The sequence below is a fragment of the Saccostrea cucullata genome, unplaced genomic scaffold, assembly GCF_032062105.1.
Source record: "Saccostrea cucullata isolate Sc308-1 unplaced genomic scaffold, CSIRO_AGI_Scuc_v1 ctg926, whole genome shotgun sequence".
In the NCBI taxonomy this organism is placed as follows: Eukaryota; Metazoa; Mollusca; class Bivalvia; order Ostreida; family Ostreidae; genus Saccostrea; species Saccostrea cuccullata.
The window spans coordinates 73,769-101,187 of NW_026940428.1; the positions used below are offsets into that span (position 1 = coordinate 73,769).

Below are 27,419 nucleotides of genomic sequence, written 5' to 3' on the forward strand. Positions count from 1 at the left end.
GTCCTTCGGATGAGACCGTATAAACCAAGGTCCCGTGTCGCAGTAGGTGCTGGTAGTACAAAAAAGATTCCTCCCTGCTTAATGGCCCTGACTGCCGAGTACGGGACAAAATTTGTAGCTCTCCACCGGCAAGTGGTCAAACAATCAATCAAAACTTGCAATACGGAACGCCTGGACCGTCTTATAATCAATGGCAAAATTAAATTTCAGATATATGCATTTATCATTATATGATGTGCTTGTATTTTGTGTGATGTGCTTTTGTCATAATGTGATGTACCTTTGTCATTATGCAATGTGCTTTTATCATTATGTGATGTGCTTTTGTCATTTTGTAATTTGTTTTTGTCATTATGTGATGTAAATTTGTCATTATGTAATTTTTAAAAATTATAAATACGGTTTTGATAAAATGTGATGCACTATGTTATTATGTGATGTGCATTTGTCATTATATGGTGTGCATTTGTCATTATGTTATGTGCATTTTTCATAAAATCATGTACTTTCAATAGCCATTACATCGTGTTCATAAGTTTTATATGTGGTGCAAACATCATTACGTGATATGCATGTTTTATCTCGTTGATAACGTCGACATCATCTTTTTTCCTACTACTTACATACACAACAAATATTACACAGAAATAATCGGACAAGGATTTATTGTTTAAAATATTCCTTTTTATACTAAATTTTTATTTAAATAAATTCTATAACAGATATTTTGGCTTTAACTTTATTGAATTTAATTTTTCCTAGATTGAAATATCACCTTAGCTATTCATGGTATCTGCTTAAATGATACATACGCAGATCACGGAATTTTAGGAGGAGTTCCATCCTATTCAAGAAAAGAAATCTCAGAATAGAATTTTTTGACAAGTATTAGGGAAAAAACTCGTAAACAATGAAATATATGACGATAATGAACAGTATTCAAGCTCAAAAGTCCACAAAACAACACAAAGTAGTAGCAAAACAAACACGGACCTCAAAAATATCAGGTGCCTTGGATGAGTGAGCATCCCCTGCCAACCGATCATACCCGCCGTGTGCTTCCTGTGATGGTCCCGATATAACGGAAATTCAGTGTGTACGAGGGCTGTTCGAAAATTATTGAGACATTGTGTATGTTTTGCTTTCTAATGCACGTCTTTCGGTGAAAATTTGCATATACGTTTGACATACACTAAAAATTGATAAGAACAAGAAATATTTTACAAATATTGAAAATTTTCTCTACAATGGTATATAAATGTGTCAATAGGAGGGGTACCCGGAGCAGTCGCGGAATCAGATATTGAAAATATGTAACACCAAATTTCTAACTCTTCGTGGTTCCATAATGAGAACGCAAATAATTTAGTTTAACCGTATAATCTTTCAGCATTGTTTCAAATTCATATTGTGCAACTTTGATAGAATTTTGATCAGAAATACGGAGATCATAAAAAATTAAGCGCGGTAGAGCAATCTGCTAAAAACGGCAAAATGGATTTTGACGTCAAGGGCGGAGTAGCCAGCATACCTAATATTTTGTGTAGCGCTTTATAGAACTCTTTTTCTAGATTGAACGACCTGCTAAAACAATAAAAATGAGAAAATATAATGTGTTAGGGATTGCTATTTCATTGGTATACATTTTTTTACAATTAATTTAACCAGAGTAAAAGTAAAAGATCTGGACGACTATGGGTTATTACGTACAGTATTGATTCGTTACGGTATTAAACCTGCTTTGCATAAATCGGCACTGCATGATTCTAAATCATCCTTTCCCATAAATGACAATTTTCACTGATGTAGCAACAGCATACATTTTCAAAGAATAGTTTAAGAAAAGAGACTGTTTAATTTTTGTAGTGATTTATGTAATAACAAAGAAGGAAGAGTATCAAACGCTTCCCGATCGTTTCACATGCGAAACAATCTACGGCTAACGTAACGTAAAATGACGTAGCGATGTTGCTCCGGGTCGATAGACATACTCCAGTATGCATATTTATTACCTCGCCGAAAATTATCTAGTTATCATAGGAATTAGAAATTTTGCATAAATATATATGATGAATTTTCATGAAATTATCTCCGTCCTTTATGGAGTAAATGTAATTGTCTCAATAATTTCCGAACAGCCCTCGTAAATAATGGACTAACAATTAGTACGTCATTAGCATTTGACTCAATGATAAATTGTATTTGCTGACAAGTCCATTGTATCCACCATAGAACTTAAGAAATGATGACTTTTTAAAAGAGACTGCTTATATTCTTGTTTCATTAACTTGTTTGTCAAGAATTTTTCTCGTTTTAAAAATTGTACATAAAGCATGCTGTTGCATATCGAATCAGATGAGAGATATAAACTTCATATGGTGATGAAGATACTCGTATACGTTGCATAAGTATGGGAAGTTGATTGAATATATATTGTTGCACGTCACTCTCGAGAATTTTTCACTCATATGGAGACGCCACCACTTGCCGGTAGAGATCTGCAAATTTCGTCCTAAATTCGGCACTTAGGGCCGTTGAACTGGGGGGGGGGATCTTAACGTGATGCATCTACTACGACAAGGGGCCTCTGTTTATACGGTTTCATCCGAAGGACCGGTCTCCACGTCCCAGAGCTTGGTTGTTAGATTACTATAAACGTTTTCTCAAGTAAAATATCCAAATATGAAACAATGTAGTATACAGTTAAAGAAAAAAAGCGCAAGTCTATTTCCAGGCGCTTGCGCCGATGGAAATAGGCTTGCTCGAGGGGAACTGGAATCTTGCTGACTCCCGAAATGATATACTTCAACTGTTTTATTATACCGATAGAAACAAGACATTTAAAAAAATCATATTCAAAACTGTATTCAGTAACAATGTTTAATTCCAACAGGAATAGATAAAAAAAATACGACAAAACAGAATACAGCCATGAAAGGAATTCCATTTTATCAATAAATCAGTTCATTGTCCGAGTTTTTACTAAGTAAAATCGAAAGTTACATTACGCAAATTTGACCACGCCATTTCTGTTGTTGTTCGCTTCCAGTAAACTGGTTCTTTTTGATTAATATGGGACCAGTTGACTCGGGATGCATTTCGATTCACTAATGAATATTCAAGGGAACATTTTTAAGTTTGTCGTAAGTTGAAAGAAAATGTCAAGCGTTCCGAATAGGTGTGTATCAGTTCATCAAAAAAAAAAACGTACTTTTTTTGCAGGGAATCACTATCTGTTTTGCAGGGAATTGGTTTATTTACGGTGATTTTCAGGAAATCAGCAAAATATATCGATTTACTTTTATATAGTGAAAAATCAGTAGAGGTATAATAATATCTTTTATGTCATGCTCCCCGGGATATATCGTATCGACGTAAGAGTGTAAATAACCATTGTGAATTGACAATTCGTCGTCGATATATCTAAATGCCGCAGCACGTGTTTCCTTCTTTTCACGTATAAGACTTTGGACAAAAATCTGCTTCATGTAAATATAAAAATAGGTTTGCTTATAACAGGGCGCAATTGGTACCCGTGGGAGTCCCAATAGATTGTAGGAAGACAATGGCTCCCAAAATCACATAGATATTGTCAATCAGAAACTCAGTCATCCTTTTGATGTCAACCTCTTCAAACATAAAACCTATTTAAGAGGTGACTGGGGTTTGTTGTGCTTTATTTACAAAAATAGAAAAACGGAAATGTATTAAATTCAGAGAAAGGCGAGGGGGGGGGGGGCGGGGGTAGCCAAAGAATAAAAAACAACTTACCGAGAAAAACTTATTCGGCCAAAAAAGGGGGGTGCAGTTTTGAAAATAATATATTTCGTAGGGGAATTTCTTTCAGTACCAAATTTTATTCATAAGCTACCACATTACCCTTACATGACTGTAATGCACAAAAAGTGTTGGGGGAGGGGTGGGCTGGGCTGGGGGCAATCGATCTGTTCAATAGTAAAAAGTTGTGTTTGGAAAAAAAGTGAAAAGCCCTTTAAATTAAATTTTCGAATTAGGATATTTTTTTTCAAAAAAGAAATATCAAGTTAGAATTTTGCATATCACGTAAAGATGATTGCACCACACATGAAGAATTTGAACACCGTGTAATTGCTTTTGAAAGTATACGATCTAATGAAATATGTACTTCACATAATGAAAATTACACACCATATAATGACTAAATCACAGATCATCATAACAAAAGCACATCACATTATGTAAAAAGCACATCTTATACTGACAAAAGCACATCACAAAAAGCTAAATGCACATCATGAATTTAAATTTGTCCTGATACGACAGTCCAGGCATTACAAACTGCAGATATAGTTTTTCTCTGTTGTAAACGTGTCTTCTTGACATTTTAAACATGCATCAACACAATTGATATAATGTATCTACTTCTCTATATCATTTTTTAAGATTCTAAGCAAGCTTTAATTAATTTAAACAAAAATCTGTTTCCTGTGGATGTTCCTTGAAACAAAAACACTTTAAAATTACATTCCTTTAAGACTCAAGACATAATTAAAATCTCCTAGCTTAATTAATTCGTTGTAAAAAGAAAAATTAACAAGATCCTTGACACCAGAAAAAAAACAAATTAAGTAAGTAAACATGTTAGTTTTTGCAGAATATGACATACATTTATTGTTTTGATAACTAGAAGATACGTTATACACACAACAATTTGTAAATCTTTCATATTGTCAATTTACCGGGTGACAGTAAATACAAAATTTACATGACAAATGGGTGAGCCGTTGTGTTTCCAAACATCTAGAAATATATTTCCTTTTCTACATGGTAGTATCCGGACTCCGACCTTGGTTTGGCCATTGAACAGAGCTGTATGCTCCTGGCGTGTTGTTTTCCAAAGTAAGTGGATGCCTTCTCTCGATAGTCCGACGGGTTGATTCCATATATCCCTGGACAAACAAATTTACTGATTATTGACACACTTATTCCAAAATATCACTTGTTAATAATGTACATGTATATGTACGACTTCCACAAAATGAAGGATTAATACAGTTTACCTCGATCCCGACTTCTGCCCGTAATCTTGCAGATAGTTACATGAGGATTGAATCTTTCATCTGTGACTAATAATCCACGATTCTGGAAAGATCCCCTTAAAGCTTCTACAAAATTATAAACACACTCTTAGGATTGGATCAATGATATGCAAACTTTTACATCTTAAAGCTTTGAATCTGAAGAATAAATATGTACTTACCTACGAGGTTCTTCAGTCTTTGATTCTCTGTCATTGCAGCAAAAATAACTTGGTCCCCAAAGTTTCCGATTGTTGAAACGGTGAAAGTAAGTGGCGAAAAGTTACTCAAGCTGCTCTGAAACCCTTCCAAAGCTCTTTTTGCTCTATATAATACGGAAACTTTAATTTACACACCAACAAACAACTACAAACACACCAACCAGATGGAGAGAGAGCATTTTATAAATTCAAGCTAAATATATTGCAATTGATTATTTTTCTTACTCTGAAACCTCTTCATTCTCCAGGCAGTATAACCCCAGTGTTATGTGAAGGGTATCTAAGCTCTCCATAGTATTGGACAAGTTCCTGTTTTTTGCTCTCATGAAGCTTTGTACTTCTTGGATATTCTGTTTTATCTTTGGAAGAAGATTAAAATATTATTGCATACTATTTAAGTATTTATACAACTTTTAAGTACTGTAGTCTCAAAATTGTAAGTGACAACATCAAATTTTCAGAAAAATTCATGTTCTGAATTCAGGAAAATTTTTATGTTCTGTCAATCTATTTTTTATTCTGAATTCAGGAAAAATTTATGTTTTATTCTGAATTCTGGATTTTCAGGCTCAAGGTACCACAACATTTAAAGCAAAATATTCTCCCTTAGTGATATCGTCCTTCGAACGTTGATCAATGAAATATGCATATCAGGTTAAAAGTCCATAAGGAGTATATGGAGATAACGAACAGTATTCAATCTCAAAGTCCATAAAACAATACAATTAAGAGAAGGGCATCAAGGACCTCCAAAACATAAGAGCTGGGATCGTGCCATGGAGGAGTGAGCATCCCCTGCCAACCGGTCACATCCGCCGTATGCTCCTTGTCATGATCGTGAAATAACGGAAAAATCCGTCGTCAATTTAATGTATAAATAATGAACTAACAATTAGTATGAAAAACGTCAGTCAGCATTTGGCTCAATGATAAATTATATTTGCTGACAAGGTCATAGTATAGACCATAGAACTTACGAAATGATTACTTAAAAAAGAGACTGCTGATACTATAACTCAACTAAGTCCATTGCTTATTCTTCCAATAACAGGTGCTCTGCTGACAAATAAGCTGATACACAGCTAGGGGTTTTAGCTATCTGGTTAAAGTAATCATTTTTAATATACCATGGTCGTTAAAATGACCTTATTGCAATCACGATCGATTTGGAAAATTTCTAACTGAGGAGTTTGAAACAAATTGTCAGTCAATTGTTTTATATCATTTAGACTACAGGTTACACCTTTGGGCTATCCCCTTTTGTTGCAGTGGTTAGAGCGTTTGCTCAAGAGTCGATCCTGATTAAAATCTGATCGTAGGACTTAGAAGCTGATCCTTCGGATGAGACAACATATATCGAATCAATATTTTTTTTTTATTTTACATTAATTTCAACAATATTTCCACCAATTTACAAATGTATTTTTAAACACAATGTCCATATTACACATTGTTATTACATACAATGTCCATATTACACATTGTTATTACATACAATGTCCATATTACACATTGTTAATATTCATGTTTTGAAGCCTTGGACTTGTAAAAGTTAATATCGAGAATGTTGATATACTATATTTACGTCACCTTCAATGATGAATCCAGCAGAACCTTTGTTGTAGGGTGAAGAAAGAGATAGACACATAGAAGAATATTATGTTTAAGATATTCTACAGTGCCCTTATGATATCAAATTTCTGAAACATTAGCCTTCTGTGTTCATCTCTTCCTTTATTCTACAACTAAAGCATTGTAGATTTTTTGTAATGAGAAAAAGACGAGAAGTAAGAAGCAATAATCGATGAAAAGTTAAGATAAGTTATTTAAGGTCATCATTATTATTTATATATTATATAAAATATTAAATCATTGAATATACACATTTTGCGTAAATGTACACAATAAATATTGTGTATACATTAACAAAGTCAACTTTAAAATAATGTTTGTTTACCATCCTATGACGAAGGATAAAAAAAGGAAGTTGATAATTCTTTTTACTTGGAAAATATCTAAATAATTAATACTGAACAGCTGAATACTCAAAATTTATTTCCTGGAGATTAAAAAAGGTTGTGTATGGGGTCAGTTTAAGTAAATCATCGGAAAAGGGCAACCAAACAATTTAAAAAAAACTGGCTAATATTTCTAAATCTTATGAAGAAGTATTGCAGAAATAAACATTGCGGCAGTATTTATCTAAATTAGGATTTATAACAAGTTTTCCCTGCTAGGCTAGACAAAGAAGGACAATCAATATCATATCATCCAGTCGATGCTGTGTTTCTGGTCTAGTGAAAAGTTGGGGTAAAAGAATATTTAAGGTATTCAATGTATAACGACCATATTTTGTACCTTATTAATGAATGGTCCAGTATTTTTGATCATGGTAGCAATATGAAGGTGTTATTAAATAAAAATGCTCCACCAGAGGAATTTGCCAAATTTTGATTATTGTCCATTGAATTTCACCTTGAATTTAAGTCTATGAGAAGCGCATTTTTTTAAAAGATATTGTTAATAGTAATTTAAATTAGAAACAAATCTCTTAGTGAAATATGCATAAACTATCTCTTCACTAGAATATGAAATAATATGAAACATTTACCGCATACATCTTGACAAATTAAAAATGTTCTCTTTTTCATCAAGGGCAGATAACTCATCAAAAACACTTAAGGAGCAAAATGACCGACTTTTTATTATCAGTTTTGTGAATTTGGTTAGTTTCACATTTGTTGTTATCTTGCAAAGTATTTTTAATTAGTTTAAAATCATTCAAAATCGATCAAAAGCCCTTCATTAAACATTGAATACCTCAACTTATATCTTTTGAAAGCTTGGCGCTGGGAATCAAAGAACAATAAATAACACCATTCATCTTTCATTTCTGAGTATTTTTTATTACTATTTTCGTGAAGGAGAAGGATTTACATTAAAAGGATTCTAGACTTCCTCATTGAAAATATATATCCTTAACCCTTGGAGAGGAGATCCTTCAACAAACTGTTTAAATTCCTGATGGGCACTTATTGTCCTACGTTATTAGCTGAACTGTTGTGGGGCATTTTTTTTTCAAATTTCACATTCCACATAGAAGAACACTTCCTATGCCCTTCAACTTGTCAATTAGACATCGAAGATTCATTATCAATTAACAAAAGTAACTTTTATGCATATTACAGTTCGAAATATCATATTTACCTTGTAATAATGTCTGCCACATCGGTTATATTTTAACTAATTCGAGAAAATAAAGGCAACTAACAATTTATTTGGATTCCATCGACAACATTCCTAAATTATTAACGTAATATCCAGTTATCACCTGGTGTTTACAATTCCACTTTTATTCGATACTTAAAACGTGCCCCGATTATGATCATTTTTTGCAAAAACAAACAAGCTACTAACAGGAAATATATGGAGATAACAAACAGTATTCAAACTCAAAAGTTCATAAAACAATAGAAAATAGGAGTGAAGCAACTCCTACCTCCAAAACATCAGAGGTGGGATCAGGTGCTATAGAGGAGTGAGTATCCCATCCCAACCGGTCACATCCGCCGCGTGCTCCTTGTCATGATCTTGCAATCACGGAAAATCCGTCGTTACTTCAGTGTATAAATTATAGCCTAATAATTAGTATGAAAAACGGACGTCATTATTAAACTCAATGATAAATTTGCTGACATGGTCATTGTATCGACCATAGAACTTACAAAATGATTACTTTAAACGCAACTTCTAATATTCTTGCTTCGTCAACTTGTTCTTCAATAATTTACCTCGTTTTAGAAATTGTACATACGCAGAACATGCTCTTGCATAACGAATCAACAGAGATAAATGAAGTCCATATGCAGGTGATGAAGGTACATTGCTGCATAAGTAAGGAAATGACGTTTATCGTAGTGCTTGGTTGTTAGATTATCATAAACGTCATTCTCAAGTAAACATCCAAATATGAAACAGATGTGGCAGACGGGTATTTTTATCTCAACCTCATCGGTATATATATATCGTATTGGCATAAGAATGAAAATTCCAATAGATTGTTGGAAGATCTGGTCTCCAAAAATCATCTAGATGTTGCCAATCAGAAACTCAAGCATGCTTTTGACGTCTACTTCAAAGTACTTGCTAACAGCTATAACAACTTCATTCAAAATTAAGAATATGGTCCATTGTGTGATTTACAACTTTTAGCAGATTGATTGTCATAATTTTTCATATATGAATTATTTACGCCAGTTACAAACCTTTCTGTCGGAAACTTGAATTGCCAGAAAATAATTTGGACGTTGACTCCTTGCCATATTACTACTTTTTATCCAAAATGTGAATCTTTTGAAATATACAAAACTGATGTTAATCTTTTGATATAGGCTTATCTGACTGGATGAGGAGAGCGCGATTTCTAGTTTTGCTTGAAACAAGATTACGTAACTGAGAACTGGCCAATGAAATCCATTTTATAACTTTCAGTGTTTGAAGAATGAAAACAAAAATAGTCTGAATTCGTGAATTCCAGGAAGTACAAAACGAAATTTACCTTTCTGCAGTTTGACTCATATAGGTGAGTTTTGAAAAAAAATCTGACACTTCATAGGCTAGTGGAAGGTGGCGACTGTATTGTGGACTCAGTATTATAAACATATGGAAAAGTTTAAATAACTACTTGATTCCCTATAAAAAAAATTGAAATATCTCTTGAGAAATCATTAGCATTTTATGAACTAGAAATATAATTACTTTTGCATTTTCTGAACTAAAATATTTTACCTGTTTGTGGAAGAAAACGTTATTTTCAAAAATTTTCTAAACCATGATTATTGCAATATATCCAGGGACAAATTTATTTTGTAACACATTGCATACTGTTGAATAATTCTGCATGAATAAATAAAATTGAAAATCTTATCAATATACACCATATCATTGCCATATGCTACACTTTTAAGCTTGATTACTGATCTTCGCTGGAATGTTATCTTCAATAACTTCCTTTCCAACAAGCGTTTGAAAACACCAGGAAAGAAACTACATGTATTAATCGAACTAAAGATAATGGATAGCAAGAAGACTATATACTTAAAAGATGGTATCATAAGTACCTAAGTATATCTATATGCGCTAGGAATCGTGAATTTTATAATAGGTCACTCGCGATTTGCACGATCGAAATTTTACATGTATATTTTAATTACTTTTAGGTGCTGATAAAAGGAGATATATATGTATAACTTATATATTTACAAGCCTAAGGAAACTTAATACATGTACTACCAACTGTAAAATATAATTATTATCAAAAAGCTACTTACAAAAACCATCTTAAACATATCGTTTTTAGGAAGACTTCATCATAAGGACGCCTTTCACAACCTGTTGGAATGACCATGGATAGCAATTACGCCCCATTATTAGCAGACTTATTTTTATATTCTTATGAAGCAGAAATTGTCCAAACCCTTATACGTGAAAAAAGAAAACACTTGCTGGGACCTTCAACTCGACATTTAGATATATCGACGAGGAGTCAATACATGTATTTGTTCCCATTCTTATGTCGATACGATATATATGCCAGTAAGCTTATTAACAGATGCCACAGAGTCTGACAAATCTGTTTCATACTCAGATATCTATCTTGAAAAAGACATTAATGTTAATCTATCAACCAAGCTTTATGATAAACGTGATGACCGACTTTTCAATGTTCACTTCCCTTACTTATGCAACAATATACCTTCATCACCTGCCTACGGACTTTATAACTCTCAGTTACGGTTGATTTGATACGCAAGAGCATGCTCTATGTATAAAAAATATCTAAAACGAGGTAATTTTTTCACAAACAAGTTTGTTGCGACAAGACTTTAATTAGTCTAGTTTAAGGTCATCATTTTGTAAGTTCTATGGTCGATACAGAGACCTTATCAGCAAACACAATTTATTAAAAGTTATCATTAAATCAAATTCTGACTGCCGGCTTTCATACTAATTGTTTGGTCATTATTTATACACTGAATTGACGACGGATTTTTATGTGCTTTTCCGATGCATGACAAGGAGCACACGGCGGATGTGACCGGTCGGCAGGGGATACTCACTCCTCCATCGGAACTGTTCCCACTTCTGATGTTTTGGAGGTTCGTGTTTGTTCTATTCCTATTGTGTATTGTCTAATGAACTTTTGAGCTTGAATACTTTTCGTCATCTCCATATATTTCATTTCAGCATCCTTTATCATGAAGAAGGTGAAAATATAACAACCAGTCATCAATGGTAAAAAAAAAAAATACAACTAATTCAAATATATACAATAAATGATATTTTAGTTCTACCTTCTTTTCAAAGAGAAAGCATAAACAAATGTTTTACTTATAATGCAATGGGAAGTATATATAATTATGTTGGTAACAAATAATTAATTAATACATTTTATGAAGAAAGGATATTAAGATAACGAACAGTATAAAATCTCAAAGTCCATAAATAATACAAAATAAGAGCAGAGCAAACAAGGACCCCCGAAACATCTGAGGTTGGATCAGGTGCCATGGAGGAGTGAGCATCCCCTGACCGGTCACACCCGCCGTGTGCTCCTTGTCATGATCAGGAAAAAATCCGTCGTCAATTCAGTGTATAAATAATGGACTAACAATTGATATGAAAAACGTCAGTCAGCATTTGACTCAATGATAAACTGTATTTGCTGACAAGGTCGTTGTATCGACCATAGAACCTACGAAATGATTACTTTAAACGAGACTGCTGATATTCTTGTTTTGTCAACTTGCTTGTTAATAATTTATCTCATTTTAGAAATTGTTCATACGTAGAGCATGCTCTTGCGTATCGAATCAACTGAGATATATATACTCCGTTTGCAGGTGATGAAGGTATATTGCTGCATAAGTAAGGGAAGCTGATGATAGAAAAGTTAAAGTCATCAAGTTTATCATATAGCTTGGTTGTTAGATTACCATTAGTGTCTTTTTCAAGTAAAATATCCAAGTATGAAACAGAAGTGTCGGACTCTGTAGTATCTTTTATCTCAAGCTCACCAGGATATATCGTTTCGACGTAGGAATGGAAATCACCATTATTAATTGACAATACGTCGTCAGTATATCTAAATGTCGAGTTGAAGGCCACAGCAAGTGTTTTCTTCTTTTCACACATAAGATTTTGCATATATTCTGCTTCATATGAATATAAAAATAAGTCTGCTAATAACGGGGCGCAATTATTACCCATGGGGATTCCAATAGACTGTTGGAATACCTGGTCTCCAAAAACCACATAGATGTTGTCAATAAGAAACTCAAGCATCTCCTTGATGTCAACTTCAGAGTACTTATGTGTGCAATCAGAATCTGTTTTAACAAAATAATTTTGCAAATGGCCAATGACGGGGTAAGTAAATTTACGAGTTCCATTTTTATTGAAGAAGCAGCTGCCAATGATATCAAAAAGCCTGGAAAGAAAGAGGTATTTCTTTTCTTGGAAGTTGCTATTTGGTATTTTAAATAGTCTCATACTATTGTTACTCTTTGACTATCCTTTGCTTTATCAGAGAGAGCAAGCGAGCTTATTCAACGGTTACTGTAGGATAATTACTAACAAGAGAATAACTTGATTGTTGCCATTCTCTTGCTTTTTTATATATCTAATGATAATGCAGACCCTTTCAGAAAGTAGACTTAACCATCTGTTCGTTGAAATAGGAACCAATTTGTTTTAATTGAAGAAGCAGCTGTCAATGATATCAAAAAACCTGGATTTTAATTTGTCGTGGGGAATTGTTGTGTTTAAAGTTGAAAAGTCGTAAGTTTTTAAGCTGTTGATTTTTGTAAAGTCTTGTGATTTCAAAGTGTCCAAAGGTTTTTTTTAGAATTTCTTAGTATCCACATCTGATTCACACCACTTCTTGAATATATAGTTCCACAGTACTCTTGAAGTTTTTACTTCACTACTGTCAATATCTTAGTGAGATGTAACGAAAGAGGCTTGGTTGAACATTTACTGGAACCTGCAGTGTATCTTTGTTTGTAAGGATTCTTATGAAGTTTTGGAATTCAATATATATATATAAGGTAGTTCAAATTCATTTTGGCTCAGTGGAATATTAAAACTATTCAAAACTGACAGGTGATTTTGAAAATTTTTTTCCTTAGAGAGGAAAGTATGAGTATAAGTAGGATTACCACTTGTAGAATTAAATCCAAGTTCTTCTAGAATGCAATTTATATAATGAGCCTTACAAACAAAGACAATGTTGTTACCTGCTTTGTCGGCAGGAACCATTACGTACTGATCGTGTAATCTATCTAACTCCTTTTTCACTTCTGGTTTATTGAACACAAAAGGATATATGGTTTTCATATTGCCCCTCAATCTTTTAATACGGGACTTAAACATGGATTTGATACATTTAATCCATTCTGACAAGGTGTCAATGTCTTTTTTTCATATCTTGCCCATCGTCTGGCGTAATTTTCCACAGAATCCATAATATTTAAGAAATTCCGACGCCAGTTGAAGGATCGGGTTCCCTATATTTAGGACCTTTTAAAATAGGTGATCTAAGGTACTCATTACGAACTATATTTACGTCACCTGTAATAACGTGTCCAGCAGGACTATAGTTATAGGGCGAAGAAGAACATGAACACGAAGGAGGATTATGTTTCAGATAGTCGGTATCCAGGCCATGTAAAGTGTTTTTGTAATTGAAAAGTTTGGAAGCAATGGTCGATGTATATTTGTAGGAAATACAAGGTGTAGTCTTTAACTTGAAATATGGTGGAATACAAGACTGAACCCTTTGTTATTAAAAATATTACTTATATTAACCGCGTCAATTCCTTTATTGACATATTGAAGTTTAAGGAAAAGACGGATTGTTTTAGCTGCATTTTCTTCCGTGAAGCGTGCGGGTTTAAAAAGCCTATGATATGCAATATCCATAATCACAGATCCGAGTTTATATTCTGGTGACGAGGAAAAATTGGATGTTCCTTGGCCTTTTCAAGAAGACTATTTAAAAGTTTCAAAGGAACAGAGTAAAGTTTTGTTCGAATATGATGTAGACCTAACTGTTAATTTACATAAGGTAGTTATGAATCAAAAGAGGCGTCGTGTATTGCAGGTTTATTGAACGAACGATGCCCATGACTACGCTTACGTCTATGAGTATGGTTAAAAAGTCCCATCACATTTACATTATTACACTGCGGACTGGAAAGATTTTCAACACTATCGACATTGTCATTACATCCATAGGGAAAGGCTGTCCCTTGTTTTCTAGTCCAAAATTCTTCTCGTTGTCTACGGAAAGGTGTACTCAGCGACGAACTATTTGTGTGGAGATAAATCTTTTCGAGAATTCTAACTTTCATGTATAAAATAGAATGATCAGGTGAATTAAAATGTTTGTATAAAAGCTGCTGATTACCATGATTTATTTGAAATCGATGACCTGATATTCTTTTGTTAAGCAATCCCTTGGATTCACCGACATAAACAAGTCCATACAGATTACATTCTATTCCATAGACAACATTAGAATATTTGCAGTTCAGATTTTCCCAAGTTTTGGTATAGAAGCTCTGTCCAGTAAGATCACTGGTGAAAGAAGTGTGACAAGAAAATATCATAAGGCACTAATGAAAAGGCAAAGTCATTTAGACTTTGTTATGGAAATGCAATATAACGTATCCATGACATTGTGTGACGTCACAATCTCAAATGACTCGTGTAGTTTGCTTTCCATATCCAAGAAAATGGGATCATGTGAACCATGTCATTGGAAATTGAATCTCAATTTCATTATCATTGTTATATAAAGAAAGACATCAGCAATGTACATTTTGAAAATCAACCACCATATAATAACCAAATCACAAATCATAATTCATAATTAAAAAAGTGCATAACATAAAGATAAAACAATTACAGTTAAGGAATCACTGTCTAGCTTCGCCCGTTATGCAAATTATCCCATGTTTCCCACTATCGTTGATGCCCAGGCGTACTATACGAACGAGACAGTGATTCCTTATATTTCCGTTTCAACTGGAAATAAATTTGTTGATTTATATTTTTAAAATGTAGACATAGATTTAAATAACACGAGGACTCCCTTGCCAATTTCCATAGCCCTCTCCCACTGACGTCAAACACAAAGGCAGCCGCACGAGATTTTCATGCATATCTGGCATCCTTAGCGTCAGACACAGAGACAGATGCGCACGAGATTTGCATCATATTAGGCCTCCCTAGCTCCTGACCTTTCGACCTGCTTAATTTACATTCCGGCAGGTTTATAGAAATTAACTCCGCTAAGTTTCAAAGAGTTATCACAGAGACAAAAATAAGAAATGGAAATATATGATGATAAAAGCACATCACATTATGAAGAAAGCACATCACACAATAATAAAAGCACATCTAAAAGCTAAATGCACATCATTAACTTAATTTTGTCATAAGACAATCCAGGTTTTACATTATGCAGATATAAAGCTGTTTTCTGTTGTAAGGGTATCTCATACTCCTTTAACAAAACTTTCACTTTAAAACAGATGTTTTAAAGACTCAAGGGAATTATAAAACCCTTCCTTATTTTTTTCGTTGTAAAAAGAAAAATTAATAAGATCCTTCACAAATAAAATAGAGTCAAATTATAAGTATACATGTTATTTTTTGCAGAATGATGAGAAACTATATGACATATCTATTGTTCTGCTTACTAGAAGTTACGTTATAAATCACACAATTTGTAAATCTTTCATGTAAATTTTTGATCTACCAGATGATAGTAAATACAAAATTCACATTAGAAATGGATAAGCGTCTGTGTGTCCAACCATCTAGAAATATATTTCCTTTTCTACATGATAGTATCCAGACTTTTGTTTTCCCATTGAACAAAGCTGGATACTTTTGGCATGTTGTTTTCCAAAATCAGTCGACGCCTTCTCTCGATAGTATGATGGATCAATTCGAGTTATCCCTGGAATAACAATTTTATTGATCTTTAACTTTTTCCCCCTCATCACTTCAACATTTACAATCATTAAAAAAAGTATCACTTTTTTTAATGTACCAGTATATATAAATATTCCTGACTTTTTTTTTTAGATGTATATGTCAACATTGCTGACGGAACAAAATGAAGAGTTAAAATTTACCTCTTTCCCTACTTCTGGCCGTGATCCTGCAGATAGTTACGTGAGATACAAATCCTTTGTCTGTGACGAATAAATCTCGCTTCTGGAAAGATTTTCTTAAAGCTCCTAAAAAGTTATGAACGCTAACAATTTTATGTGATATACAAACTACAAACAACTATATATACTGACATGTATTACAGCTTTAAATTCTTACCTACGAGGTCTTTCAATATTTGATTGTCTGTCACTGCAGCATAAACAACGTCGTGGTCATCTGGATCCTCTTGGTCCTGGAAGCTTTCTATTGTTGAAACGGTGAAAGTAAGTGGCGAAAAAGTATTCAAGCTGCCCTGAAATTCTTCCAAAGCTTTTTTTGCTCTATATAATGAGGAAAGTTTAATTTACACATGCAAATACACCATCACACACCCTGACTCACAGACAGACACACACACACCACACACACACACACACACACACACACACAGAGAGAGAGATTAAAATCAGTTATTTTTCTTACTCTGAGATCTCGTCATTCTCCGGTCGATATAACCCAAGTGTTATGTGAAGAGTATCTAAATTGTTCATCGTGTAGGACAAGTTCATATTCTTTTTCTTCATGAAGCTTTGTACTTCTTGAACATTCTCTTTTATCTTCGGAGGAAGATCAAAATATTATTGCTCATATTCGACATATTTATAAAACACTGAAGTACTCTAGTCTCAAAATAGTAAGTGACACCATCAAATTTTCAGAATGAAATGCTTCATGTTCTGTTAATTTATGTTTTATACTGAATTCTGGATTTGCAAGCTCAAGATACTGAATTTAAAGCAAAATATTTTCCCTTAGTGGTATCCATGGTTGACCGGGAAATACCGATGGTGGGAATTATCATTGGTAATTAGATAGAATTAAATCGATTTAGGTCAATGGTGATTATAAATACCAGTATTTCTTGTCCCGATTACTACTACAAATTTTATCTAGTATCTAAAATACACAATTATAGAATTTAATTTAAACGCAGTAAACATTGTAAATGTCACGATTGTGACAATGATGCCGATTGTTTTATATAGGATTCGTGTTAATATGTTTGTACATTGTACTTTTCCCCATGTGTAGATCGCATAAATGGTTAAATTTCTTATTTTGATTCACTGTACTTACGTTTCTAGAAGAACATGATCTTATGATTCTAATTTTATTATCCTGGATTAATATCAGTATTGTAATACGCTAGATTTGTTGTAAATATCGTTTCTAACTCTGTAACCATTTATAGATACCGCCATCATGTTAATTATTTTGTGGAATATCACGCCCGATTCTAATTGTAATTTCTCTGTACTAAGCATTTTTATCGAAATCTAACACTTAGGGAATATTGTCATATTGTATAAATGTTTTACATTATGATTGTCATATTTTTATGTGGATTATCTATTGTTATTATTAAACATTATTTGACAATGATTATTGCCGGTGGCTGCCGGTGACTGCCGGTCGTCCCTAGGGAAGCGCGTGGGTCTCCGGGGGACTCTCCAGAGCTATAAAACGAGAGTAAAGAATTGCCGGTGGGACTCGGCATTTAGATTTTGAGGTTAGCGGTTGTTTATTTGATTCTTAGCATTTTTCATTAGGAATTTAGTAATTTTTGAATTAATTCATCAATTTTTCTTATAGTGAATACGGGTTAATCTCGTTTCACTATTAATTACTAGTATTTATCGTAGGACGTTTATATTGGGTTAATCTCGATATTAAACGATTAAATAATTTTGTTACGGTTTGACTGAAAGTAAGTCTTGAGGTCTTTCCGTGTAAATAATTGTTTATCTTTGATAGATTTTAGGAATTCAATCAATTTAAAGTGATAATCTAGTTGCGTTTATTGGAATATTCAAGCAGGAATTAAGGCTAGGATTTGATATAGAAATTATAGAGATAAATTTCTTGCTTTAAATAGCTTTTATAGATTGTGTAGATTCTTTCAGAAATACTTTGGTTATTCTAAGGTATTTCTATAGTATTTATTACTCACTATTCGGGTCATTCTCGTTTAGTGCGCCCCCCCCCCCTTTTTATCGTATTAACGTAATACGAAGGTTGTGTTAGTGTAGTAATTCATTGTGAATTTGGGTGATTCCCGACTTCCATTGAATTTTATTGTAATTGAATATTAATTAATACATATTGTGACTTTTATTTATTGAATAAATTTGTAAACTTTAAATAAGGCTTATCATTTAACTTCCCCGTAGTTATATACGAGTCCAAACACAGGTTATTCTTGTGATATTATAGGAGATCTTTATTTGCGGGTTATTCTCGTTAATCATCAGAGTACTACATGGGTTATTCCCGTGTAGGCATCTAAAGTACTTGTGCGTGAGATCCAAGCAGCTCAGGTCCGTTACATTTGGTGGCAGCGGTGGGATCTACCAAGTACATAGGTGGATCCAGAGATACGTAACCCAGAACCAGTGTTGAGAAAAATCCATGCATAGGTACTATACCAGATCCAAGACTAGGATGGAGCCATCCATTAATCCCAGACATTCCAGAGGACAACCCACAGATGAGGAACTCCTCATAGATTTATCGCCGTCCGAGTTAAACAGATCACTCCGAGGGGAACAGAGCAAGTCCAGCAATGACAACTCTACACAAGAAGAAAATGACTCAGATACTCAGGCTAGAATATCAACGCCTACACGCAAAATAAGACGATCCACAAGGACTCTACATCAAAGAAGGGAGATAATCCCTACAGACACAGAACTGTCAGAACCTCTGACACAGTCAACACGGAATAATTCTGTCACAGATTCTATGACGCTAATGATGGAGCAGATGTCCCAGACAATGAAAGCCATGCAGAATATGATGGAAGTAACTACCGAAACTCTCAGGCTAGTGAACAAAGGACATACTACAAACAGCAAGCTGAAGCCTAGAATATCGAGAATCGACTCAAACAACAACAAGTCGGAGACAGAGAATAAGGAAAGCAATCACGAGGAATCAAATGAAGATTCAGAACAGTCTGAAAATGAGCAATCTGTCAACTCAATTGCCACAAAGGATTTGTTCGAGTCGAAGAAATCAGATAGCCACAAGCTTGACTGTAAGCTTCCGCCTTACACAGGTTCAGAGAAATGGAGAGTTTGGCTGAATCGGTTTGAGTCCGTAGCCGAGTTAGCCAAGTGGACTGATAAAGAGAAGTTACAACAGATATTACCAAGAATACAGGGAATTGCAGCTGATTTTGTTTTTGGTCAGCTGAAGAAGGAGGCTATTGGGAACTATGAGACATTGGTTGCAGAAATAGAATCCAGATTCGGAACTCTAGAGAATAAGAGAGTCTATAAAACCCAGTTCAACAATAAACGGCAGGGAAAAAGTGAAAGTCTCGAAGAGTACGCTGCGGACATTAAGCGACTTTATGACTGGGCTCATCCGAGTAGAGATGCCGGCACGAGACAGGAAGACTTAATTTCCAAGTTCCTGCAAGGATTATGGGATCCTAAGGCAAGACAGTATGTTGAATTGCACAAAGAACCGTCAACAATCGAAGAGGCAGTACAGCAGGTAGCTGCCTATGTGTCAGTCACCTCCAATTCAACCGCAAATGAGGAGAGTCGCCCTATAAGACAGGCAAAGCCATACGGGAAGGGAGACAATCGCTTTCCTGGGAAAGGAAATACTAACTCCATGGAGATGACAAAGGGAAACTGCTTCAACTGCAACATGCCCGGACATTATGCCCGAGAGTGTCCGCATAGGAATTTTCACAGGACACAGAGATCACAGTACAAGAAACATCAAGAGGAAACTATGTCACCTTTACCAAGTGAAGATAATCAGCAAAAGACAAACCAAAGCCAAACTACAAGTACAATGTCACCTGATGCACCAGAATTTCAACCAAGTCATCAATCAGAATGGAATGTGTACTCAGATAATGATTGCAGAGACAAAAAGGAGAAGCTTTTAAACTAGATAGGGTCAGCTCCGATGGCCAAGAGACGACCCAAAATAACAAAGGCCAAAATGACTGTAAAATTTTAACTGAACCTATTTTAAGTGGAAATTTAGATGAGTCGGGGGAGAAAATTGAAAACCAGGGGAAATTCCAGCCTTGCGTCAGGGACGTTTCAAGGGAAGAGGAACTGTGTACTCAGAGGGAGTACATTAGGAGACAGCTCCTCAAGGCAGATGGAATTTACGTTCAGGGAACGATTCAAGGGATAAGAGTGGAGTTCACAGCAGACACAGGGGCTGCAAGAACTATCTTATCCGACAAAATATTTTGGAGACTCCCCGGGAACAGAAGACCAGAGCTAAAGGAATCTTCAAGCCTTGTAGCGGTCAATGGAGATCCACTTAAAGTCTTAGGGAAGGCTGAATTTGCAGTGCAGTTAGGAAATCTAGAATTTCAAAGGGAGATAACTGTTGCGGGAATAGAAGATGAATGCCTCTTAGGTATGGACATCTTGTTGGACAGTCAATTTGGGCCTGCAGTTATCAATTTGAATGACAGTTTCATTTCTATGAATGGCTGTAATATACCTTTCACAAAGGCGAGTCGAATTCAAGATGGTGCTGGAAGATTCGTGTACAGGACTTTTGACAATGGCTAGCAGACCAACGTACTTTGAAAGCTACAGTGAAGAAAATTAGTTAGAATGTGGTGTAAGTATGGTCAGAGTTTAGGTATACTTATGCATTTTGTAATTTTGCTTTTGTTGTTGTATATTAAAAGAAAAATTTCTAACAATTGAAGTATGTTAGGATTGGGAAACTGAGGAAAGTATATGACTTTGTCTAGTGTACATTTTTTAATGTTAATTTATTATTGATGGAGAAATGTATTGAATGTATATAGAAAAATATTGTTGTTTTATATCTTAAGAATTTGGTGAGGACACCAAAGTTTTTAAGAGGGGGAAAATGTCACGATTGTGACAATGATGCCGATTGTTTTATATAGGATTCGTGTTAATATGTTTGTACATTGTACTTTTCCCCATGTGTAGATCGCATAAATGGTTAAATTTCTTATTTTGATTCACTGTACTTACGTTTCTAGAAGAACATGATCTTATGATTCTAATTTTATTATCCTGGATTAATATCAGTATTGTAATACGCTAGATTTGTTGTAAATATCGTTTCTAACTCTGTAACTTTATTTATAGATACCGCCATCATGTTAATTATTTTGTGGAATATCACGCCCGATTCTAATTGTAATTTCTCTGTACTAAGCATTTTTATCGAAATCTAACACTTAGGGAATATTGTCATATTGTATAAATGTTTTACATTATGATTGTCATATTTTTATGTGGATTATCTATTGTTATTATTAAACATTATTTGACAATGATTATTGCCGGTGGCTGCCGGTGACTGCCGGTCGTCCCTAGGGAAGCGCGTGGGTCTCCGGGGGGACTCTCCAGAGCTATAAAACGAGAGTAAAGAATTGCCGGTGGGACTCGGCATTTAGATTTTGAGGTTAGCGGTTGTTTATTTGATTCTTAGCATTTTTCATTAGGAATTTAGTAATTTTTGAATTAATTCATCAATTTTTCTTATAGTGAATACGGGTTAATCTCGTTTCACTATTAATTACTAGTATTTATCGTAGGACGTTTATATTGGGTTAATCTCGATATTAAACGATTAAATAATTTTGTTACGGTTTGACTGAAAGTAAGTCTTGAGGTCTTTCCGTGTAAATAATTGTTTATCTTTGATAGATTTTAGGAATTCAATCAATTTAAAGTGATAATCTAGTTGCGTTTATTGGAATATTCAAGCAGGAATTAAGGCTAGGATTTGATATAGAAATTATAGAGATAAATTTCTTGCTTTAAATAGCTTTTATAGATTGTGTAGATTCTTTCAGAAATACTTTGGTTATTCTAAGGTATTTCTATAGTATTTATTACTCACTATTCGGGTCATTCTCGTTTAGTGCGCCCCCCCCCCCTTTTTATCGTATTAACGTAATACGAAGGTTGTGTTAGTGTAGTAATTCATTGTGAATTTGGGTGATTCCCGACTTCCATTGAATTTTATTGTAATTGAATATTAATTAATACATATTGTGACTTTTATTTATTGAATAAATTTGTAAACTTTAAATAAGGCTTATCATTTAACTTCCCCGTAGTTATATACGAGTCCAAACACAGGTTATTCTTGTGATATTATAGGAGATCTTTATTTGCGGGTTATTCTCGTTAATCATCAGAGTACTACATGGGTTATTCCCGTGTAGGCATCTAAAGTACTTGTGCGTGAGATCCAAGCAGCTCAGGTCCGTTACATATATTCATTAAGGAAGTCAACTTTAAAATATTGTTTGTCATATCAAGACTCAGGATAAAGAAACATTAAAAAGAACTGGCTAATATTTCTAAATTTTAGGAAGAAGTATTGCACAAATAAACATTGCGAAAGTATGATCTAAATAATATTTAAAACAATTTTCCCTGCTAGGCTAGACAAAGAAAGACAATCAATATCATATCTACCAGTGGACGCTGTGTCCTCGTGTATAGTTAAAGTTTGGGCAAAAGAATCTTTAACGTATATCTTTTGAAGACTTGTAGCTGGGAATTACATTAAAATGATTCTATTCAAAATACAGGTATATATCCTCCAACAAACTGTTTAAATTCTGATGGGCAATAATTGTGCTGTGGCTTTCAACTTGACAAAGATGCATTATCAATTAACAACAGTAACTTTTATTCATAAAACAATTCCATATATATTTTATCTACCTTTAAATAATGTCTGCCATATCGATTATATCTTGATTAACACGACAAAATAAGAGCAACTAACAATACATTTAAATTCCATCGACAACATTCCTAAATTATTAAGGAAATAACCCGCTATCACCTGCACATGGTGTTTACATTTCCACTTTTATTTCGATACTTAAAACATGCCCTGAGTATGATAATTTTTTTTACTAAAACGAACTAGCTACTAACAGGGACAATATGGAGATAACGAACATTATTCAATCTCAAAGTCTATAAAACAGTACAAAATAGGAGTGGAGCAAACACGGACCTCCAAAACATCAGAGGTAGGATCAGGTGCCATGGAGGAGTGAGCATCCCCTGCCGACCGGTCACACCCGCCGTGTGCTCCTTGTCGTGATCGGGAAATAACGGAAAAATCCGTCGTCATTTCAGTGTGTAAATAATGACCTAACAATTGATACGAAAAGTTATTATTTGACTCAAAATAAATTGCATTTGCTGACAAGGTAATTGTATCGATCATAGAACTTACGCAATGATGACTTTAAAGGATACTGATGACATTCTTGTTTCATCAACTTGTTTGTCAATAATTTACCTCCTTTTAAAAATTGTACATTCTTAGAGCATGCTCTTGCGTAGCGAATCAACTGTGAGATATCAACTGCGTATGCGGGCGACGAAGGTATATTGCTGGATAAGTAAAGGAAGTTGACAATTGAAAAGTACATGTAAAGTCATCACGTTTATCATATAGCTTGGTTGTTAGATTACAATTAGTGTCTTTTTCAAGTAAAATATCCTAATACGAAACAGATGTGTTAGAATTTCTGGTATCTTTTTTTTTCTCAAGCTCACCAGGATAAATCGTATCGACTAAGAATCGAAATTCCAAACCACATAGATATTGTCAATCAGAAACTCAAGCATCCTTTTGATGTCAACTTCAGATTACTTGCTAACAACTAATAACAATCACCTCCTTCGAAGTCCACATTTCGTAAATTTTATTTGTCGTTTTAATGACCATGTTAGCAATATAACTAATCACTTAGTCGTATTTTGGTAGACTTTTTGTACACATTGTTAGGCCTTTTTTATACTGAATTTCACCACAGAAAGTTCCATCAACATGATAAGTGCATTAGGTCTTATAGTAGGTAAGCCCGGTCAGCAGGGGATGCTTACTCCTTTAATCACTTGATCTCATCTTTTGAATTTTCAGGGGTAATTCGTTGCCCTCTCCACAGATCTGTATTAATTATAGATATTTTGAGATTTAGTTTGAGATTCATTATTCGTTTTCTTCACAGTTCCTAACGAAACCATGATATTCTTAAAAAAAAACAATTTTCTGTTTTTGGATCAGAGTTCATTTGGGAACAATGAAAGTTAAAAAAAAACCCGGAAGCAATCAAGCTTTAAGTCATGGAGGAATAAGCATTTGGAATCCCTTTCGACCGGTTACACACGCCTTGTGCCCCTTGTCTTCATTGTGTACAAAGAAAAATCAAAAGGCAAATATGTGTAAAAATAATGGCCTAATAATTTGTATGGAAAACTTTAGTCAGCATTTAAGTAAATGATAAATTGTTTTTCTTTTGAAGATTATTAAATTAAACATGTAATTTGTGGAATTCAAACGAGATTGTTATTATCCTTGTTTCGTCAACTCATCACTAGTTTGAGTGGACGACAGGGAATGCTTATCCCTCAAAGGTACCTGATCCCACCTCGAAAATATCCAGGGATTCTTGTTCATGTCCTCTTCACAGATTTGTATTAATTTTTCCGTTAATTACCGATCATGACAAGGACCACACGGCGGGTGTGACCGGTCGGCAGGGGATGGTTACTCCTCCATGGCACATGAACCCACCTCTGTTGTTTTGGAGCTCTGTGTTTGCTCTTCTCCTATTTTGTATTGTTTTATGGACTTTAATTAATTAATAATTAATCAAACTCATCAACTTAGCCCAATCAGACAATGTAATTTCATCTTCCTACAGAGATAATTATTCAGGAAATAAACGTACTTTTATTAAAAAAAGAATAAGGTCCATTTTCTGATTTATACTTTTCATATCAGAGCAGATTAAAAAAAAATATTCAAGTTATTTACGAAGGTAACAAACCTTTTCGTCGGATACTTGAATTGCCAGAAAATAATTTGGACTTTGACTCCCTGCCATATTTACTACCTCTTATCCGGAATGTGAATCTTTTGGAATATACTAAACTGACGTGATTCTTTTGAAATAGGCTTGATTTAATGCATGAGGAGAGCTCGATTTTAAGTTTTGCTTGAAACAAGATTACGTAATCGAGAACTGGCCAATGAAATTCTTTTTACAACTTTCACTGTTTTGAAAAACGAAAACAAAAATAGTTTGTGTGGATTCCAGGAAGGAGAAAATGAAATCTCTTACTGTCAAAAATGGTCTATCACTAGTCTGACTCATAGGTGATGTAAGTTTGACAAAACCTGACACTTCATTGACCAGTGGAATATGGAACGCCATGGCTGCCTTATGTTAGAAGATTATATTATATGCTGTGGGTCTATAATTATATGCTGTGGGTTTATAATTATATGCTGTGGGTCTATAATTATATGCTGTGGTTCTTATATTATATGCTGTGGTTCTATAATTATATGCTGTGGGTCTATTATTATATGCTGTGGGTTTGTAATTATATGCTGTGGTTCTTTTATTATATGCTGTGGGTCTATAATTATATGCTGTGGTTCCTATATTATATGCTGTGGTTCCATAATTATATGCTGTGGTTCTATTATTATATGCTGTGGGTCCATTATTATATGCTGTGGGTCTATTATTATATGCTGTGGATCTATTATTATATGCGGTGGGTCCATTATTATATGCTATGGTTTTATGATTATATGCTGTGGGTTTATAATTATATGCTGTGGTTTTATAATTATATGCTGTGGTTTTATAATTATATGCTGTGGGTTTATAATTATATGCTGTGGGTCTATAATTATATGCTGTGGGTTTATAATTATATGCTGTGTGTCTATAATTATATGCTGTGGGTTCATAATTATATTCTGTGGGTGTATTGTTACATATTCTGTCGGTTTATTAGAAACTATAGATCTATTCAAATCTGGACTTCTAGTTTTTTTAGTTTACTTGCTCAAAAAATGGCGACTAACAGTAACAGGAATGAGAGAGTGGAGTGCTGAATAGGAAGGCATTACCTGATTGGTTTAAATGAGGAACATGTATGTAATGTTTTTTTTTATTTGTTAAAAAATAAAAATATTAATGTTTGAAATAAATGAGTTAATGTATGAATATTGCAGAAATATAATAATACCAGGGAGATTGTAAGAGCGGGGGTTGATTTTTTTTTTTTTGGGGGGGGGGTGTTATTTACTGCCGGTACCTATAAGTTAATTTTTATCAACTGCAATTTTGACCTATAAACGCCATGGACTCTATATTTTTGGTTTTTTTTTATAAGCGCTTGGATTAAAGTTTCAAACGATACCATACACTACAAATATTTATCATATTAAGAGCAATCTGATGCACATTGTTAACTTATTTACTTCCTCGGACATTATCAAATGCACCACGCTATACTAATCATTGGTTCGGAAGCAAATTGAAAGGGGGGGGGGGGGGGCTAAGTGATAAAAAAATATTCCATCAAAAAAACCTGACAAGCAAGTGTGTGGGGGGGGGGGGGGAGTGGTTAGGTTCGACGAACTTCTTCAGTACCTAATTTTTTCCAAACACCACCAATTTCCCCATTTTTAACCTATACGGCGACGTATCTGTGGAAAGTTGGGGGGGGGGGTGGCTAAACCTAAAAAACAATGTTCAATGTCTATACTAAGTATATGTTTGGAAAAAAGTTGGGGGGCTAAACCCCCCTAGCCCCCCCCCCCCCCGGTTCCGACGCCTATGCTTATATCTACATTCTTCTAACTATCCCCCCCCCCCCTTTTTAACAAAGGACATAACTCCTCTCAATTCTCAACACACCAAAACAAATCTTATTTCTTTTTTTATATATACATGTATATTTCCTCTCGTCGTGTCGTCAAATAAAGAGCAAAATATTATTTTTCTTGACCTTAAATTCACTTAACATTTAAAAAATTAAGATCTCTA

At 34.2% G+C, this 27,419-nt stretch overlaps 1 protein-coding gene across 4 annotated transcripts; it reads right to left on the reverse strand.

The window, feature by feature from the left end:
• Positions 1–4,640: 4,640 nt before the first annotated feature.
• Positions 4,641–25,517, reverse strand: LOC134255401 (A-kinase anchor protein 7-like). 4 transcript variants are annotated; one of them, XM_062737913.1, is made up of 6 exons: positions 9,837–9,851; positions 8,778–8,868; positions 5,504–5,637; positions 5,240–5,382; positions 5,040–5,144; positions 4,641–4,928 (listed from the first exon to the last, which is right to left on the reverse strand). In XM_062737913.1, exons 3-6 carry the CDS (start codon positions 5,602–5,604, stop codon positions 4,780–4,782), a joined length of 498 nt encoding a protein of 165 aa, XP_062593897.1. In that variant the 5' UTR covers positions 5,605–5,637; positions 8,778–8,868; positions 9,837–9,851; the 3' UTR covers positions 4,641–4,779. The 4 variants fall into 4 exon arrangements, with proteins under 4 accessions (XP_062593897.1, XP_062593896.1, XP_062593895.1 ...); XM_062737912.1 differs by lacking the exons at positions 8,778–8,868; positions 9,837–9,851 and adding an exon at positions 25,401–25,509; XM_062737911.1 differs by lacking the exons at positions 8,778–8,868; positions 9,837–9,851 and adding an exon at positions 9,544–9,691.
• Between the last annotated feature and the right edge of the window lie 1,902 nt (positions 25,518–27,419).

What these genes read in the sequence shown, in the direction of transcription:
- LOC134255401 (XM_062737910.1), bottom strand. Translation starts at nt 25,457, where the DNA reads ATGGCAGGGAGTCAAAGTCCAAATTATTTTCTGGCAATTCAAGTATCC. An exon ending in TTCAAGTATCCGACGAAAAG is followed by an intron (nt 17,122 to 25,400) that starts GTTTGTTACCTT and finishes CTTCCTCCGAAG; the next exon opens with ATAAAAGAGAATGTTCAAGA. An exon ending in GAGAATGACGAGATCTCAGA is followed by an intron (nt 16,846 to 16,987) that starts GTAAGAAAAATA and finishes CTCATTATATAG; the next exon opens with AGCAAAAAAAGCTTTGGAAG.